At 40.1% G+C, this 20,529-nt stretch overlaps 1 protein-coding gene across 2 annotated transcripts in view; it reads left to right on the top strand.

The window, feature by feature from the left end:
* Positions 1 to 20,529, top strand: part of LOC110982441 (alpha-1A adrenergic receptor-like) — a 73,605-nt gene that overhangs the window by 47,739 nt on the left and 5,337 nt on the right. For both annotated transcript variants that reach the window (XM_087144839.1, XM_087144840.1), the window contains exon 4: positions 18,466 to 19,577. In XM_087144839.1, the coding sequence (XP_087000965.1) occupies positions 18,536 to 19,577 (1,042 nt within the window). In that variant the 5' untranslated portion in view covers positions 18,466 to 18,535. The remainder of the gene's footprint in view (positions 1 to 18,465; positions 19,578 to 20,529) is intronic.

Genomic DNA, 20,529 nt, shown 5'->3' with positions numbered 1-20,529 from the left:
CATTCCCCACCCATGCTTATATGGGCATGTGTGCACCCAAATTAAGACCGAAAAGTTATTAAGAACCATCAGCTGGATTTTAAATAAAAAAAATAGCCTTCGTAATGAGGTCAGGAGACGAGACAAATTTTCTGATTAATCAACCTTGTGCGTGTTAGATGGAATTTCAGGCTATTCATGGTGAAAGACAGCAATAGGTGGAAAGGCTCACGGTAGCACCATGCGAAGGCATACATCTCTTTTTAGTATACATTTATGTGGTTTGGACTGCGTGCTTAGTCCGTCGTCAGGAAACTGAAGAGATGCTGAAGATGGAGCTGTTTATATAAGGTGACTGGATGCAGTGGGATGTGACGAGGGTGCTAGTGGTGGATACAGCTGGGCGCTTATGCGGGACGGGGTCCAGCAGGTCAGTGAAGCGTGTCAGTTGGGCATAGGTTGGGATGTCAGCATGCCGTGGATCTTGAAAGGGGCTGTGTGGAATACCTTGATGTCATGTTTGTTCAAGGGAAGTACAACCTAGGTAGGGGAGAGTAACAGAACTAGGGGCCTTATCCGTTTGGCTTTGGGTATAGGAGACCCTTCGGCCGGGAGGGGATCTTGGCCTTGGGTCTTGAGTCTTGATCTGCTGGGGCTTGTAGCCGTTTCGTTGAAGTGCTGTGGAGATGTGGAGGTGTTCCTTATCGCAGATGTTGTTTGTGAGAACAAGGGCTTGGTTGACAGGCGACTTGATTTTGGGGTGATGGAAGGAGGAGCTGTTGAGGTATCTGTTGGTGTGAGTGGGTTTGCGGTACACCTTGCGGTAGAGGCGGTCATCTTGACTTCTGGACCCCTCAACAACACCGTATCTTCAATCCTGCGCGAAACGGCTCTGAAATCCAACGGGGTCAAGCAACGTGATCGCGTCCCCCTCGTACTCACATACCACCCTCGAAACATCCCGGTGCGTGATGTTATTCTCAAAACATTTTCGTACACTCGGAAATGATGCGTCCACAGCTTCCATTTTCACCGAATTCCCAATTTGCGCGTTTATGCGCGATCGTTCTGTCGGAGACAAGGTTGTATGTTCTTGGTTAGATTCCGTCTCGCCGTCAATAGCAGGCAGCAATTTCCCTTGTCAGCACCTAAGGTGTAAAACCTACCCTACATATTTAACAGCCCGTCGGTCGTCGGCCCCCGCGGTAGCTACAGAATACGCGGGGATCATACATGCATTACAAGTAATGTGGTTTATTGCGTTACGTGTCGTCGCTGTGGTAAACTGTACAACGGAGAGACCCAGCGTCGCCTTGTGCGCCAACAAACACCCGGTCTCACTGTTGCGCACATTGATCTCCATTATAATGGAGATCAATGGTTGCGCGCCGCCATATACTCTCAGTGACGTAAGCGTCTGCATCCTTCGGAAAGCGTCATCCGATGTACAGCTATAAGGAGCTGAAGCAGCGCGTCATTTTCCAACTTGGAACGCTGCATCCAGGGGAATGAACGTGAAGTTTTCTGCGTTCATTCAGAACTGAATCTGCTTACCCTGAAGAAGTTTCTCATTTACCGAAAGCTTAGCAATCACCAGAGCTCTGATTTTTTATTATATTCTTGTCAATATACTACAACACTGACTGGAGCACTAAATCTCTACTAACGATATTCCAAAAGGAAACTCATGGGTTGATACCAGACAATGAAACATCAGAAGTGACCTCCAGCAACAAATGAACCAGACGCACCAGGGTCTTCAGATGTATCGCTACCAACAAAGACTATTAGCGGTATGAGTACTGGAGTACTCATTTACTCTGTCAATACCAGAATGGAACCTACTCGTCACAGGTACAAGAAATGCTCCCGGTGTCATCAATTTCAAGACTAAAGTGGATTAGGATGCAACGATCATTAACTAGATCCTGACCAAAGTGCATTTTGGAGTGTTTTTTTTTCTTGACCCTTTCCAACGTATGCGTAAATTGCACATGATTGTACATGACGAGACATTATGCAGATACAGGTGTTTCCAAGGTCACACAAAAATGTTGTGAGGTCACGTAGGAGCATTTGTGAGGTCACATGAAGGTGTTAGCAAAGTCTCTAAAAGTTGCTCGCAAGGTAACACCAACGAGTTCGTAAGGTCGTCCAATATCTGTACAAAAAATGCCCGTAGTCAGATTCCAGAGGTTGAAATCTGACATAAATAAACAAGGAGAGGGCGCCAGGAGAGCTTCGTAATACATATAGCTGACATCGGTCGGTAGGTGTCTTGCAGGAACAGGTTTCTAAATTTGTTGAGGGTCATAGACCTATGTGTAGTGGACGTTATTGACCAAAGACGCTACCCTGAGCAATTTTGTACAGCTACATCACCGCCCAAAATATTCAGTGTCATGATCGTCAAACCTATTTAGGCTATTAATGCTTAGTCCTGGACGTGAGTCGGCCTCATGGCTTGATTTTAGGGCCTAGGCTTGAGGGAAAAAGCCTTGGCCTTCGCCGTAATCTTAAGGGGTCAGTGCCTTGTGATTTTAGAACCTCTAAGATTTTAATTTTCCAGGTAAACTTATTTAAAATTGTGTCGTTCTGCAAACATAAAACCTGTTCTGCCATTGAGGAGGAAAACACTTTAGATTTGTTTACTTTTGAAATTTTGTTACCATGACAAGTCTAGAACATTTTGCTGCTTCCACCACAACAAAGGCCAGGGAGACTATTTTTAACCTGCAGGCTATTATGCGGGGCACATGTAGACTTAACATGAGCTGATCTGTACTGTGGCTTGCCAATCGTCCTCGAAGTATATTGCCCCCAGAGAGTGATATTTTGCTAATTAGTTCAAATCATGGGTCACTTTTAACATCATGGTCGGATCTTCAACGTGAACGTCTGACAGATATCATTTTACTTGTCCCAATAGAGTTGTCACCCATAACTGGATTTTTAGATCACTGCAATAAATAGCTTTATTCCTTGTATCCCCACAAAATGCTACCCAAATGTAGCATTCATTTTATCTCAAAGTAGCCTCGTCAAAAATGGTGTCGGTGGTCAAATTGAAGCTGACAGTGTTTTCTATTTATACTCAAAAACGCATTTGGAGCTCATGTTGCGATGCAGAGATAGTTTCATTTACGTAGCACAACTCCAATGGAAGTTTATCTTGCAAGTGTACGCAATCGCTTAATTTAAATTCTAAAATATCACACAGCTGTTTGGGTTCTTAACCCGGTAGCTTTTTTTTTTCATTCGGAAATTTATGAGACTCAAAAATGTGTAATTTCGTATTTCAGAAGGCAATGGATATTTAATCAAGTGTGCGGTGAATTTCCTTCAAGGAAAATTACTTCAGTTGAAACTGAATTTTCAGTCCATTTATGGTGCCATCTCAGTTACGCCTGTGACATGGAGCATTCTTTTTAACCATTTAAGAATGCAGTTTTGTTGATGGAAAATTCAAGAGATTTAACAAAAAGAAGAACTTTGTTAAGCTCAGTCCGTGTATCATCATTCTGTTTGCCATTTTCAATGATCTTAGGCCCTTTGTCTTAAATGGTGAAATTTGTTCACCCCTAAGCGCCACGGAAATTTATCCCAGTTACGCCACTAAACCTATAATGTTTTGGACAATGCAAGGACTTCATCACAAGTCTAACTTTAGTCTGGCACCCATCACCGTGTAGGTCATGCGGCGAGCAATGATGAGCTAGTGATAAAAGCTTTCCTGGTAGCATACGACCTACAATATGTGTTGAGCGTGCAATGCCTGTGATCAGTAAAGCAAGTGCACCTGAGCAAGTCGAATGGATCATGCATTTTGCTGAACCAACTATATGGTAGCGTCATCTGTTTCTTTATCGTTGATAATGAACACTCCCATTTTCTGCTCCTTCACCACATGTCGATCACAAGTTTCTTGACCAGTAAGTTTCCTCAGCTAATATAAAGTGCAATTCATTTTACAGTGGATATACAGGGCATACTTCGGCTGTAAATCGGTAAGTACGGTATATCAGCATATACATAGAGATTATGAAGATAAGAATAAAAAAACATAGCCCCAGTCACAGAGCTTCTAGAAGTGGATATGGTTTTAGCGACTAGGAGTGGTATAAAAGATACCTCTTCATTTTGAGGCGTTTGGAGTGATAATGCAAATCTTAAAAATGTGAATGGTAAAGTGCGCGCCCACCTCGAAAATTACACATTCCATACCAAAAAGGGAAGAGGAAGAATTTTGTCTATCTAAAAATTTGTCCAAGTTCATGAACTTAATAAAAGTGATCATGCAGTTTTGTTTATAAACTTATATGAGGGGACACCATTACTGCGGTGTCCTCACACTCGTGCAAATGTTACAAGCGTTCTAAAACTTGACGTGTATGTGTATTATTTTTTTGGCTAATTGCAACTCCTATTGGAGATTAATGTACGCTGGTTGAAGAGCATATTGCACGAACGTTCGTGCTGCGCGAATGGCTCTATATAGTTTTCGGATTAGGCCACCTTTTATGCTTGTTACTTGGTTCAATATGTAGGCCCTATCCGCCGCCGCGTTTGCTGCATTTCTCTCCTATTTCAATTAACGTTCTCCGCTACTTACATGTATACACATAACTCGAAGGGCTCTACAACGCGCACATTAGAGGTCGCTTTTACGGTTATAGTCTAATAAAACAATTCTGTTACAAAATGCTGAATTCAATTCAATTTAACCTTCCTATTGGTCAACGGCATGTAGTTTTTAAACCGCAGTTGATAAAACAAGTCCTAGGGACAGCTACTCGTGGAGCTGCTTTACATTTTCTAGAGCTCTAAATCACCGTACAAAGTGAAGCCTACTGCGTGCATTCATGTTTTTGGAAAACCTATACGGAAAATTGGAAAATAACTACAGCTTTTATATGGTAATCACAGTTGCGTCTTTGTAGACTAAACTAAACGTGCAATCCACTTGACGCCGGATGACGTCCACGGAGGACGTGTACACTCGTTTAAGAATTGTTTTTTTCATGTCCGCGGTTAACATATTAACGCGTCGTGCTTGGTTGGGTCGAAGTGCAATTGCAAGGTTAAAGAATTTACGGGTAAAAAAACCGCTGCGGCAGCTTTATTGGGTTAACTAGCTATATGAGTGTTTCGTTTTGCTTAGTGTAAACATCAAAAGGAAACGTTCATTTACTGGTTGTACGTTTTGGGTTTTGTTGTATAAGCTTTGTTAACACGTGGTTTTAGAATAACAGACACAGATGTGCAAATAGCCGTACAAAAGCCGTACAACTTAGATTTTCTATAGGTTTGTTCACAAACATGGATGCTTCCAGGCTCACTTATTATACGGCGAGTTCACGCGCATTGATTAGAACGTGTCCGGGACAAATACCATGGATGCATCACTATAGCAAAGGACCGTACTCCAGCTCGAAAAAGATATACAACTTTGTATAATTTATGAGCTTTACCCAACTCCATTATGAGGGTGGGGCATCACATGCATTATTCTACAGAAAAAAAGACCAATATAAAGTAGGACATAAGTGGAAAAAGCGACAACGTAGGCCTCCATCAAAATGTTGATAAGCCCTATATATTTCTTCTACAGACAACTGCCATTTAGTTGACAGACTATACAGACTACTGACACTACTAGTCAGCTTTGCAGCAGCTGGTTACAATTAAGGCTCCCTCCAGTTACTTTTAGCTCTATCTCGGGCAACCTCACGGATTTCCGTAGATGTTAGGATTACATCTTTGGAAAGGAGATGGTAAATCACATAAAAATAGATTAATCAAGTAGGCAGTGGTAATGTAGGCTCTGTACGATGTCCCCACCATGGATAAACCAAGGTAGAGATTTTTCATGTTCAGAAAACCGACGGATGCTTATCATATACGTTTTACGGAACTTCCAACATTATTATTGACAATAACAATTATCAGATGTAAGATATTCCTATTGAAGTATTGAGGCTCTTACCACAAAATGTGAGGCAAACACAAACAAAACGATGAAAATACCCGTCAGTTGTGGATTTGTTCAGGTTACTATTTCTTTAATTTTATTCTGATTTGGTACGGAAATTTAATTCAAACTTACCAAATATCACAAATCATCAGGTAGCGGTAGAAATAATATCGGTGACATTAGCAGGGCTGTATGGGGTTGTGCTGGGATGGGTGGGCCAGTGTCAGTGCAGAGATTTCATAAATTTGCTGATGAGAAGATTCTTGAAAGAATGGTTCTCAGCCTTATTTAAAATATCAATGAAAAGAAATCAAGGGAAAAATATAATTTTCAGTCAGTTTTGTATGCCACATAATTCCTGACTAATATTTTTAAAGTGGTACAAGAATATTCTACAAACCTCTTTCCATCGATAGCTTTTGCAAAACTTATCAGGATCAAGATTTGTTGCTCCGAAAGGTATGCTGGCTTGGATATCGATCGCCTTCTACAATTTCTCCGGGGTATATCGGTTCACTGGATTTAGTGTTTATTTACATGATTGAAATGAGAGATTCCCAATGGCAGTGCCATCGCACTCCACTCTTCATTTCATGCTGCCGTTGCACAGCTTGCGTTAATTGACGAGTAGCCATTGTTCCAAAGGGCAACTGGAAACTCAAGAAAGCAATCTTTGGAGCGAGAATTGCTGACGAGAAAACTCCCAACCTCTCCCAAAAGGTAGTGAAGTCTGTGTCACTTAACATTCCTAACAGGGATTTTTTTTGTGAGGCAAACACGTGTTTGTTTTCCCGTAGATGAAGCGTGAATCACGATGATTGTTATGTATGCACGTCGTGACCGACATTTCACTAGTTAGTTTTCATTATATCTGCAACAAATTAAACCGTCTAATAAAAGAGCGGAGGTCGTTTCCGAAGATGAAGCAGAGATTTCTTATGTGAGATATTTTGATGGTCTGAGTAAAGAGTAAAATGCTGGTAACTGAAGATGGTATAATGAAGTCTACTTAGCATAGGTTTATCAAGGATTTCTCTGAAAGTAGATTTTCTTATGACTTATGTTAGCATGCATGAATATATCATTATGAAAATAAGGGAAAAGCCACACAAGTATCTCTGACGGAATAAGGTGTGTTAGAACTGCACTGTGGGTTTGGAAGAGTTAAGGTAATTCCATCTGCATTTAGATTGCTTTGGATAAATGAGTCATTCTCTGATAGTTTATGGGTATAGATGCATTAACTTGTTGCTTGCAATCAAGGAACCAGTCTTGTTGCGGGTGGTTGATGCGTTTTTCTCTTTATTTTAACGGTAATTCAAATCTTTGAACAGCAATGGGGTGTGCGGTTTAACCTTTCGGTGATCGGATTTCCTCATAGATAAAATTTCTCCACAGTGATAGAAAAAAAGAAAAACGATCAGGGGAAACCTGGGTTTCTGGATGTTACCTTAATTTCATTGTACTTGAATTCGTGCGTGCCCTCTGGAAAAGGTTGGTCTTAGTTTTAGGATTTAGGGTTATCCACGATCCCTATGGTAACCATCACTTGTAAATGAATTACCTCAAGCAGTGGTATCGAACAAAATTGACCTATTAACATTCATTAACAGTTGCCAGTTACAATGCTGATGACCTAATTCATGCGTAATATGCACCAACACACACAGCGGCGCCTGTAAAAGTAATCGGCCACGTTGGTAACACTGCTTTTATTTTATTTCGTTTACTTTTTTATCATTATCAAAGGTAAATGATTCCAAAATATTTCAGATCAGTTGAATAATTACTGTGCCCGTAGGTCCGTGGGGCCAGGCTATAAAACTCAGAATTCTTTGCAGAAAATGTTACTAGAGAGATATCTGTTGCCTGTCATTATAAAAAGACGCTTAGAGTTTAAGTACTTTTTGTATCCACTTTTCAACACGTTTCAACAATGACGTGTTTAGACATTTACATTGGAATCCATTTAGGAGTGGTTAAACTGCTAAGCACATTTCACAAAGCTAAACATGTTTCATTAAAAATCATTTACAGGTTTCCCCGGTTAATTGCGCACTTCTTTCATTTAAAATTGCTCAAAATGTTGTTTCCAATTTTGAAATAAGACCTTTAGATTTCACTTATAATTCACGAAACCATTCTTATTCGTCCTATTTGTCGTCATTTTCGTCTCATTCCAGGAATGGCGTTGAATTGGAAAAGCATATTAGTTTTTTTGTCATTCATTCCACCGATTGAATTAATCAATTTTGAGTGGCATGATTGAAGAATTAGTGAAAAACAAGTTACTAATCATCTTCTGGTCATTCTTGTAATGATCGGTCAATTAAACGTTTTTATCGTGCAAATTTGATTCGAACGCATGAAATTCAAGGAGTGCAAGGCAATCCTATATAAATAAAGTGCTATGTTCAGATAACTGCTAATTCAAACTATCCTAACGATAAATTCAATGACGAATAGTAATGATTAAATCGGTAAAATGAATGACAAAAATGACCGCTTTTCGAATTAAACACCATCCCGGGAGTGAAAGGGAAATGATGATAAATAGGACAAATAAGATTTTTTAAATTTTTGTGAATGACAGTGCTCTGGAAGTGAAATCTATAGCGGTATAACGTGTAACCTGTCAAGTAAAGTTCTTTATTCTTTTCTCTCTTTTCGGCTCCTTGCATACATAGCTGTTGTTCAGTCTGCTAAAGGTCAGTTGCGTCATATCCTGATTTTCGATGAACATTCAAGACTAGTAACCAAAATAGGTAGCATAATCAACAACCTGCCCTCACCCCGATGGAAAAAAAAGCTTTGTCACATACCTGTGGGTGGGAGGATTCCATGCGTGGAGCTTCCGGTCTTTAACCGGCAACCTTGGCCATGTCCAAAACGGGTTTTCAGAGCTATGGCTAGGTCTATTGTCTGGGCGTCTCCGCGTATTTCCAATGGAGTGAAGACCTAGACCTAGTTCTAGACAACAGATTTGGATGCAGCCCTAAATTGAACGGCCGAAGAGTTTATTTCGGATTTGATGCAGTATTCCTTTATTCTTTTGTTATCCCAGAAATTACCATTGGTGACCTGAAGGGCAAAGAGCGGGGAGTTTGCAAATATGACATTGTATTTTGTGCATCACTGGTGATCGTTCATTCGTAGTAAAAATGTATAAATAATTGACAAAATTAATAATTTTATACATTGAACAAAAGTAAACTGCCAGCTCTTGAGATTCATTGTAATATGAATGGGAAGATGGGTTTGCTCATGTGTCCGCGACCTCCGCCTTCAAACATTTAATAGACATTTATTTTTAAGTTAACCATTTTAACACCAGTCTTCTTTCGCAATCTATGGAAAAGATATTGGTTCAGCCAGACTCTTCTCGGAGATGGAGGAGGTGCAGGGAGGGGGCGTCTTCACAGGCGCCAGTTGCCCTCCTTTCTTTCCCCTTATAGAGAATCACGTATTAAGAAATGCGAGTGTCGTTAATTCACAGTATGATGCAACACTAGAGATAGTTGTCGCTATTTGAAAGTTCAACGTTAAGTCTCCAACTCTTTCGAAGGGGCGGGAAGTGTTGACATATATAGATACAACGAAACAAGAAAATGAGTATGTCAAAACGAAAAAGTTTCATCCATTCAACACATAATAGAATACAGTGCGCCCGAAAATACTAACAGCTTCTTTGTAATCATTAATGAGCTCCACCAGATTGGGGTCTTCTGGCACTACATCCAGCTTAATCTTTGAAACCAAAACTGTCGCTAGGAACACTTGCGTTTTCACTTAATCTGATAAATAGAGGGAAATTTAATTTACTGATGGTGTTCGCCAGGATTCATTTACCACTGACCACTGTGCCCTTTCTTCGTGATAGGAGAAAAGGCGAGTATTTTAAGTGGGCTTGGCTGACTGTGCGACTTCTCCCAGGGGGTTGGAGATTAGTAACCACCCTGAGAAACTGTATTCAGGGGTGTTCTTTTCACGTCTTGGTTTATCAAGGGGAAGCTTTGTCAAAGGTTCATGGCTCGAGGGGATTTTACAAGAAAACAAAACGGAGACAAGGCGGGCTGAACTCGGTTTACTTTGAAGCAAAGGAGCAACGCCGCTCCACAATAAGTTTATGTCTGTGATCATTTTGTCTTTGTTGATTTCTGTCAAAAGAGGCAGCACGGCTTCGATTCTGTAAGTTATCGGAATAAACTGATTGTTATACTCGAATCTTTTCAAAAGTCAAAGCGACGATTTTGTATAGGGCCTACACTAAATTCACATCGCCTCTACCCATCAAGTAGAGTAGATATGAAAGACATTTATGTGTTCCTTAACGCTTCCACCGGCTTTAGCTGATTAAAAGCGGCATTTTAAAAACCAATTTTTCTTTCTGCGGACAAAAGTATCATAACCTAAACAAATTATTGAAAGTATCAGACGTAATTTCATTTGTGCTTTTTATAGTCCTTTACAGGCCTCACCTGTGGTGACTGTAAGGTTTATTTCCAGTGGAAAATGGTATACAAACATATATGCTATTTATCGGTGTGACACGTGGAACAAGCCGTTCAGACTTTTAAAAAAGTAAATAATATCGAGTTCCAGGAGTTTCAAATGGTAATTGTATAGATCCTTAGGTAACACATATTGGTAGAAAGTGCGTTTATAATTTGAATGCATTATCAACCACAATTATTAAATGCCAAATTTTCAATCATGTTTTACCACACTTCTTCAGCTTCATCTAAGTGAAATTAAACAACCATACTAAATGTGTATTTTAACGGAGGGTGATATAACTGAATAGCAGGGTCTACTACATGCACTCTATGCAGATAACTGGGTGACTCAGCACATTCTGTAAAGTGATTTTTTTATAGCAGGGTCTACTACATGCACTCTATGCAGATAACTGGGTGACTCGGCACATTCTGTAAAGTGATTTTTTTCAGGTCACTAAAGTTCTATGAATATTCATATGTGCGAATAGAGGCGTGTATCTAGGGGGCGCCGGGGTTCACCCCCCCACTCTGATACAAAAAATAAAGAAAAAAGGGTATAAAAAGGGAAAATAACGGAAAACAACTAAAGTTCACTTATAATATTGTAATCAATGCATGCCTTGTGTAATGTTTCATCATCGTTTCCGCTTGTCCGCAGAAATGAGATATATGAGACCCCGCCCTGGAATAAAATAAAAGTAAATTCAGGTCTTTTTACCAGACTGGTCGTACTGTGCCTAACCTCAGGTGGTGACCTCTTGTAAATGTCAGTGTTGTCCATTGCGTGCTTCTTGCTGTCAGAGTTCGTATAGTTGAGGAGAGAGACTGGGTCTATATGCAAGGCTAGGTGCTATAGTGCTCTAGAAGAACAGTTGAGATATAGCTTTGACTTCAATCACATGATGAAATTGATGTTGCTTCCTCATGTATATTTGTATCAATTTTATTTCGTGTTCCTCCAACAGCGCACGCCCCATCCAATACGGGCGATTCACAGTAGTGCGCCTCCAAGAGTTTGCAAAGCGTTGACCAGTTATTATAGAATGATTTTTAGTGACAATGGATAAAATGAACAATACTCAGTTTAGAGATGGGATGAAAGCTCTAGGCAACTATTCCAGAGAAAACCAACGGAATAAGGTAGAGACTGAAAATCCAATCCAGATGCTGAGCTTAACGGATTTCGAACCTCGGGATTCGAGTATATTAGCGAGAAAAAATGATATAAAGAACATGTTTGGTCATATATTTAACCTATGTCACCTCTTCCAGGCAACTTAAATGATTTGAAGAAAGCAAACACAAACAAATGGCAAAGAGAACAAACATAAAGGATGTTGTATAAAAGAGACGTTGGACGCTAGTTTTGATTTTGAGAGAATCCATGGTACTTTCGGTAGAGAGGTAATAATGTAGAGAGATAATGTTGAACATGTAGTGACAAAACATTAAAATGAAGTATTCAATTTCTTTTGCTATTGTTATGAGCATAATAAAAAAAAAAGAAAATGAAGGAAATTTAACCACGTGAGCGTTTGTGTTGCCACACTGCACTCCATGCAACGATGTACCCCACTTTGTGCCAATGTATCTGGTATCTTGTTTCATTTATTAGGACTGACTGGGCCTTCAAGTATTCGGCGATAAGTGAAACCATATTAATTTGCATCACTTATTAAGCACTAAACCAATAGCATCGAATAGCTACTTTTAGAAAGAAGACGTCCTCTGATATTTATGAGAGAACTTGATCCCTACAGAACATCAGTCCATATATGGGAAAGTTCGAATGCATCTACGCTCAGCAACGGGCCTTTGGTGCGCTGGAAATTTCTCATCGATTGTGAATATACGGAGTGACTGTGACCTATCAGAAGTACGATTTATTTGGAACGATCTCTATCGAATGATGTCATTGTGACGTCATTTTAACAAACATATTTCATCGATGGTCTATAAGATAAATGTGCCAAACGTCGACCTCAGCAGATTGTAAGGTTGACATTTAGACAGAACGATCACGGGCAATTCTTAGGGGGTTTCTTATACGTAATATCGCAAGACAGGTCAAGGATTGCGGTCGTGGAACTTTACCATATCCTTTGACAGTCTGCAGTCCTTCATGGATGACATTGTGGTGGTGTTAACCTGTTGGTTCTGTACGTATAGGCTAATTTGTAAGAAATTAAAAGTTGTTTACACAGAAACTTCACACACGTTCCTCGCAGAATATTTTCTGTAAAATAGTAATGCTAAGTATAGTTAGTGAAATGGAAGATGTGAGCCCAATTTTAAAAAATGCAGTTATAAGTTTTGATTAAGTCCGTTTAGACAGAGACAGTTACCTATACATGATAATCAAGCCTGCTGAGAAACTTTCATAAAACGTCATACAGTAAATATGGTTTTTAATTATTCTTAACTAAATCCGTGTGAGTATTATTGATTGCGAACAATCAGGTATTCAAATTTCTCATCTTAAAACGTCTTTTTTCTCGAAAATTACCCTAAGCTGTACTGCTTGAACTTAAAGCATTAATATGGACGTACATATGGTTTCTTTCTTTTTCTTTTTAAATAGTGCCATTTTTGTTTTATTTTTAGTTTCTGTGTGCATTTTGATTAAAAGGCAGACACCGTATATGTGTGAAGGCTAATCTTACCTGCTTAATGTCTGAAGCGTTACATGATTTGATCAAATAGACCTGTCCAGTATATATAGATTTACCTACGGAAATTAGATTCTTCTGCCTTAAACTGTAATATTTACGGGCCCGTTAGAAGTATCTGTCCAAATGAGTGGTATAGATAAGGTTTGTTATGTGCTGTAATTACGTGTAAGACAATCCAGTACATTGCCAGTCCTACACAACTACGTGATCTGAGAAAGTGCACAACTATATTGATTTTTGACCATCGGTCGAAGATTTCAGGGTGCATTCTCTCGGGTGCTATCATGTGGAATAAATACTTGACGCAGGAAGTCTCTGCCTCTAAAAAGACGTTGAAAGAGTGGCCCACAGACTGGAACAGGACATTATTTATTCATGGCATACCACGAGCAAAGTAACTTAACCCGAATCGCCTGTGCTATATCCATGTCATTTTTGACCGTGGACGGGAACGTGAAGTCCATTCAGCTTTTTCTGAGAGTAGATGTGCGCACAGCTTCTCATATGGTACTACAACCAACACTGGCCTATTAGTTAGAATGATGATCGTCAGCTCTTTTATTTGCTGTAAAGTCTTGAAAGACAGACACATAGAGCGGCCATAACTGGGTAAGTGGACTTCTTCGTAATTATCAAGCGGAGGCCTACGCATTCATCGGATCACAAGGAAAGCCAAATAATTGGGGCATATAGTTTGACTTGCTGGCACATGCTGGAACCATTTGCTTGTTTACATGTGCACACAACTTCTGTGTACAAATGCATTGAAGAAGTGGAAGGTTTGTTGGGTTACTCATTTCAGAACATTGCAATAACAAATGAACACAAATCCCGATGACCCCCGCACCTACTCCGTGCATGGCCAACGTACTGAGTCGGTTCCGTAGCAGCACGAGGCTTTTCATTGTGATAAGTTGTAAATATTATGGGTCTTTGGCCATGATCAGCCGAAAACGGGTTGACCCCGGCTTTGTCTCAACTCTGTAGCAGGTTTACTGAAAGTCCATTTCACTCAATATTTCCTTGGTAACTGAATGCTAACGACTCTATATTGTTTGTAAAAAATGTCCGAGCAGTGCAACGAAATACATGTATACCAATATGTTTGGTCTTCTGTTAAACTGCGGTATCATGCCTTCGTAATATGGACCTATCTGAAGGTGTATTTTGAAATTTAGACTTCATGAAACGCTGATTTATGTATCATGGAGAACATGTCAAAGGAGAGAGGGTTTCGTTGACGCGGGAAAAGGGACACCTGTACGCGCAATTGTACGCACCTGTACTGACATCATGTCTCATCGTGTAATAATATACGTGTCACTGAGCAACGGAGAATAAAGAGGTTGGTGGTCAATAATTAACACACTACGTACTGTAAGTGGCATATTAGAAGCCAATCATGCCAGCTTCAGGATTTTTTTATGCTTTAGTGTGCAACACATCAAATAGCTCAGCACCTAGCTGTATTAAACCTGAGACAGGAAAAAATGCAACTTGTTGATGTGCAATCTTGTGAATATGGGAGAACCGTAAAGTCAGTAGCTGCCATGACAGCGTTATTCCTCCCGTTTCCGACATTTCCTAGATTGTCTGATAGTTTGATAGTTTTCAAACCTCTTTCGTTTATTATCAGTTGTTTCGTTGATGATCGTCGATGTCTGCAATTCTATTAGCCACTTTGTTTGTAATTTATTTTCATTTAACTGTTTGTGGTATAGAATACTTATTGCCATGGGGGTCGCTGGGAGAGGACAAGGGGGTGCATGTTCCATCCAGACACAAAAAAATAGAAAGAAAGGGAACAAGGACATGATAAAGCTAAATAAACGAAGAAGGAAAGGAGAAAAGGGAATGACATTGACCCCATCCAACGTAAATCGTTTGTCAGTTTGCTGCTGACGAGTGCTTTGCCTCTTTGAAAAATCACGGCTACGGCCATGGTTTTCGCCACTTTTGCGCAACGTTTGAAGACGCTGCTTACAAAGTTAAGAGACAGGCGCGTGCTGTATCTAAAAGAGAGTCCCTGATGCATCGTTTTTGTTACACAATTGTGTGGGGATACACCTTGTGCTTCAGTCTTATGGGAAAATAGTTTTATTGCCAGTCTTGAGGGGACTAGCTTCACGCTTCGTGGACGCATCCTTTGTTGAAATGTCGGACCTCCCTTAAAAAAAACCTACAGCGTCATTATTATAGCCTTCATTCAAGTCGTATTTTCCCCGGTGTGTTGTGTAAAAAAAAATAAAAAATAAAAAATCGCGTCCCGGATATCATCACTGACCGCTTTAGTAATTAACCCTACATAGCTACATGTTTTAATCACCCAAATTAGTTTTTTTTAATGTTCTGGTAATCTTCTGGTAACCATACCGTATGTGGATTTATAAGTGTGACTGAAGTATTTTACAGATTTGTATAAGCTCCCATTGACATGGTTTCTTACATATTGCCTGTGAGTAAATTTACATGTATGTGTAGCACATGCGGGAAAAATAAGTATTCTGTCCTGACTTACGCTATAGTGTGTATGTAGTAAACTGGGTCGAACAGTAAGACATGCATTTACTATCTGGTGTTGAAGCAGATGTAGAGCTCTGTTTTTATTCTTGAAACACAAGTCAGTTGAAGCTTTTGAACTTTAGAATTTGACGAAAAGAATGTATAGAAGGGAAATGGGAATGATAAAGAAGCTACATGTATTCGGCCATGTCTTGTATTCAAACGGTCATTTCTTTTGGCAACTAACATAACTGGAAGAAAGCAAAGAAATACAAATAATGAAGCCCATAAACAAGCAACCCCCCCAAAAAAACAAGCAACATAGACATAAAAGAAAACCTGATGCAAACGAATTTTTTTTACGAGAGTGGAGAGCTGGCGTGAAAATTTAACTCCATATTGGACAAGTTGAAGTTTGTTCCCTTTGGTTGTCAACTAAAACGCTAATTAAAAGGTGTTTAGTTAAAAGTTTCAAATGCTTTATTTACAGTTGACATAGGCCTATTTAGCTTTCACCCTAAATAAAAACTCATCCTGCTTGAGTTTGGTGACAAGTGTAAAACGTATAACAAACTGCAGTTTCCATGAAGATTTCAGGCCAGTAAAAACTCAAGCCAGTTTCAGGTCCAAAAGTCTCTGCGCAGAACTGCTGGCTTGTATTTTTGAACAACATGCACAAAATGAGGCCCTCCGAACGGCGTGTCGGCATTATTTTTTTTTTAAGCGATGGGCTTCAGAATTGTATAGGCCTATAAGGGTGATCATCTTGGATCGAAATATCTTCCAAAATCATAGTTAAAGGTTAATCCACTAACAATTAATAGAAAATGAAAAGATGAGGAAATTAAACTCTTATTTGATGCTTGTCTCCACACCTGAGCAGCTTGTACGTTTGATGTTGGTGTGGGCAGTGGCGTAAATTTGTGCCGGGATTTGGGGGATGAGGGGTTGGGGACGGGGGGATGACTTGCCCCACGATGGAAATTTGAAAAGCAGCCAGATAACACCAGATCAGTGGCTGACACTATCACTTTACGAATATGGCATCCTCTTGGCTAAACTTATATGGAAAGGTGTTCTTATGTCAGTTCTTGCCTGTCCTGTATGATAACAAGCACAGGAGACACGTGCGGAATATGTATTTTTCCATACAATGTATCCACGTATCGAAGGCGGTGATATATAGACGCCCATTGATTGGTCACGATATGCAGATTAGTTGCCTGATGTTGAAGGTCTTGTGCTTAATCAGTCAGCTGAATTTGCGTAGCAAACGTCTAATCCAAACGTAGACGATGCTGAAAAGTGTTTGCAAAATTGAATGTTTTAACCACTTTATACCAACCTCCCTTAGGCCTATGCACATTTTAAAGCACACTCACTTTATGTTTTTTTTTGGGGGGGGGGTTGAAATATCGATAGGCCTATAGTATTGCAAACAGTGGCGCAACTACAGGAGAGACACGCGGCACTTGCCGCTTCCCCCCACCCCGAGGGAATTTTCTAACCCTGTGCACCCTTGCCCTATTCAAATTTTGGAATGTACACAATCTCTGCACAAGTCGCAGATCATTTGCTTGGCAGTGCTCCCTTGAAGAATGTAGGCACTTCTTAGTTCCCCTCAGATATTCCACTTTACAAATGACGTCACTAATTGTAAAATGAAGGTCGAATTTTTGGTGCAATTTGATAGTAAAAATGTGGCGGGTGGGCCGTTGCCAGTTGTTTTGCCCGGCAGTTTGCGTGCAGATTTTTAATTCTTAATGATTTTTTTTATGAAATCATTAAAAATTCAAGATTTGTTTGTGAGGTTATAAGCAGTGTAATTAGCTTTCAGTGAATTATTTACTCCAACATGACCGAAAATTGTCCAACTCAAGTTTCCATTCTGTTAATATTCTCCATCTTGAACTCACGTCAGTCTTGGGGTTTTAGCGTGACAGATTGGTGTCTATATGGTTCTGCGTTCTGTTTCATTCAGTAATGAATGCACAGGGTGTGAACGCGTTTATATACTTTCTGACAAAAATAATGCAAGGTTTGCTACCTATTCCTATAATCGAGTGCATCCCAGTAACGGGAAAGATGAAGATTGTCGGTACGTGACTAATCCGTAATACATTCCAAAAATAATGCAAAACTGTCAGTGGACGTAGTTTCTATTGGGAACTGCTGACAGGTATTGGCAGAGGCTACTTGGAGTGGTATTTGCCTAACCACACCAAGACGAAAGGGTATTCAGTAAATAAACAGAGAAAGCTCTGAGGAATTGCTGTCCACAACCAAAAACGTGCATATGCACGTTCCCACCAAGGGTGGATCCAAGGGAGGTCCAACGGGGTCCATGCCCCCCTTCAAAAAATGAACAACAAAGAAAGGCGAAGATAATATGCTGTATTTCCTTCCCTTTATTCCAAAAGCCAGTAAAAGCACCAAAATGTAGCTTTAATCCTCAGAAATTCAGTACAAGGTTATATTTAAGATAAAATGGTCCCGAACAAACTTCGTCCCACATAACGAACTTTGTATCGAGAATTTATCCCAAAAATTGCCGGTTAAGGCTACAGCAGCTGGAAAGTATAAACTGTAAGCTTCAGCAATAACTTCACAACTAAAACGTTTATTTGGGTTTACAATTGAGGGTGAGAACTCGAATAAGAAAGCCTACACATGGTTGCAGTTAAAGTTTAGAGTCTCAAACCATTCATTAGTTTGTTTGATACCTTCTTCATAATGTCTTTGTATAGCAAATTGTTCGTAAAATGTAGCTTTTCTAATGTGTTATGTAACCATATTTATTCATGAGATCCATCTCATTAGTTTTTCTATTGTCCAACAGATATATATGCATCAGGAGTTGAGGAATAGCAGTTACGCGCTACTGGAGTTGGTAAGACGTTCAAGGAACTATGGAGGCGGTAGTACATGTTACCTCGGAACGAGTGAACGAAGATGGTTCATTGTTGGCGGTAGGATATTACACTGATATAAGCACAGACGTAACATGGGATGGAAATACTGCAACTGAACATCTATTACTGAACGAATGGAATGGTACAGTCACATCTGCAACGAATGCTCCAGAAGGAGATACTGATGTTACACGGGTGTTACTTGCAAGTGTAGCCTTGTTGATCATTAATTTGGCAGTTATAATTGGAAACATTCTGGTATTACTGGCTGTCTATTGTGAACGAGCTCTTCGCACAGTTACTAATTATTTCATTGTCAATTTAGCGATAGCTGATCTACTTCTTGGAGCCCTAGTACTGCCGTTCTCGGGTGCCTTCGAAGTTATACACTATTGGCCTTTTGGAGGAACCTTTTGCGATATTTGGGCAGCTGTGGATGTTTTGTGTTGCACTGCATCAATAAATAGTTTGTGCTGTATTAGTGTTGACCGCTATATCGGAGTTACTAAACCTTTAAAGCATCGACTAATAATGACTCCAAGACGGGCTGTGATGATAAATATTTTCGTGTGGTTCATATCCTTTGGAATTGCTGTCGGACCGCTGTTTGGATGGAGACCCGTAAAAACATCAGAAATGGAGTGTCCACTGTCTGATTCCATCGGATACGTTTTCTTCTCTGTTGCAGGATCATTTTACATTCCGTCAGCTATCATACTTATTCTATATTTTCGAATTTACCGGGCAGTATCACGGGAAACCAAAAGTATACAAGACAGGTCTCGACAACGACACGGCAACACTGAAAATGGGCGTGCTGGACATGCCATTCTCCGTATTCATGTTGGTAATAAACGGTTCTCTGACAAAAATTACAACCGAAGGGAAGAGAGTATGTCTTCAGGTTCGTCAAGATCCAGGAATATGTCGCATAGAACTGCTACTTTCAACAGAGAAAAGAAGGTAGCAAAGACGCTTGGAATTGTTGTTGGTGTCTTCATCATTTGCTGGCTGCCATTTTTCTTTTTACTACCACTAAGTAAGTACATCAAACTTCAAGAGAATTTATTGAGATATGTAAAGTTACATGAAGTTTAAGGTATCGATTCTTTATGATAAAATGCATGCAACAATTAAATCAGCATGCGTGCTTTCTCTTTTATCATCTTTGTGAACATAATTATCGCTTCCTCCAGTAGTGACTGAATTTATTTACGACAATGGAGATGGCATGGCCCTGATAACTCTATTTTGTATTATTTCACATTGCCTGGATGTAATTTTACACATCCCCCCTCCACCGTTTCCTCTCCGAGCGGAACAAAAGAGGGCGTGTTTTTAAAAGAATTGACTGTCTTTTGGTACCAACCGCATAAACACATTGACCACCAGTCTTGCGCGTATTATCGTGATTTTAAAAAGCGTGGACAAGCGGTTGGCGAACGATGGATGGCAGCGCGTTCAGTGCGAATTGCGCGTGACACACTAAGATTGCACGTATTCGTTTACGTATGCCTTGAAAAGACGCTTCCTTTACTCTTTTGTGCTGTTATCTGTTCTTTTCAAATGTTGCATCCTCATTGTTTCGAATCTGCATGGGCCAGATAAAGTAAACAAAGATTTTTTTCACAATCAGACATGGCTTTATAGCATTTTATAACTGGAATTCTTCAACTGTGTGTTAATTCCCTATGCCGAGGGGTGAATTTGCCCACACTTTTGGATTTAGTCGCTAGTGCCGTCTTGGTCAAAGATTATACATGTAAAGCGCCGCGTAGCGGCGCATGATGGGTAATTCGGCCATAAAGGTGTTATCACGGGTGGGCGCCATTCGAGTGTGAACGTGCGTGCCCGTCGCGGCGCCTACGCCTGCGTATTAACATGCACTGCGCAGGCGTAGTCCAACCGAAATGGCGCCCATGTGATAACAACGTGTAACGCGCATTCACGGTGAAGTTCCCCATCTTGCGTCGCTACGCGGTGCTATACGA

Source organism: Acanthaster planci, linkage group LG13 (assembly GCF_054643075.1).
Source record: "Acanthaster planci isolate LZ-2023a linkage group LG13, COTS_SCS, whole genome shotgun sequence".
NCBI classification, from domain to species: domain Eukaryota; kingdom Metazoa; phylum Echinodermata; class Asteroidea; order Valvatida; family Acanthasteridae; genus Acanthaster; species Acanthaster planci.
Note: the sequence above shows the minus strand (reverse complement) of the source record. Positions and strands in the feature narration are given on the sequence as shown.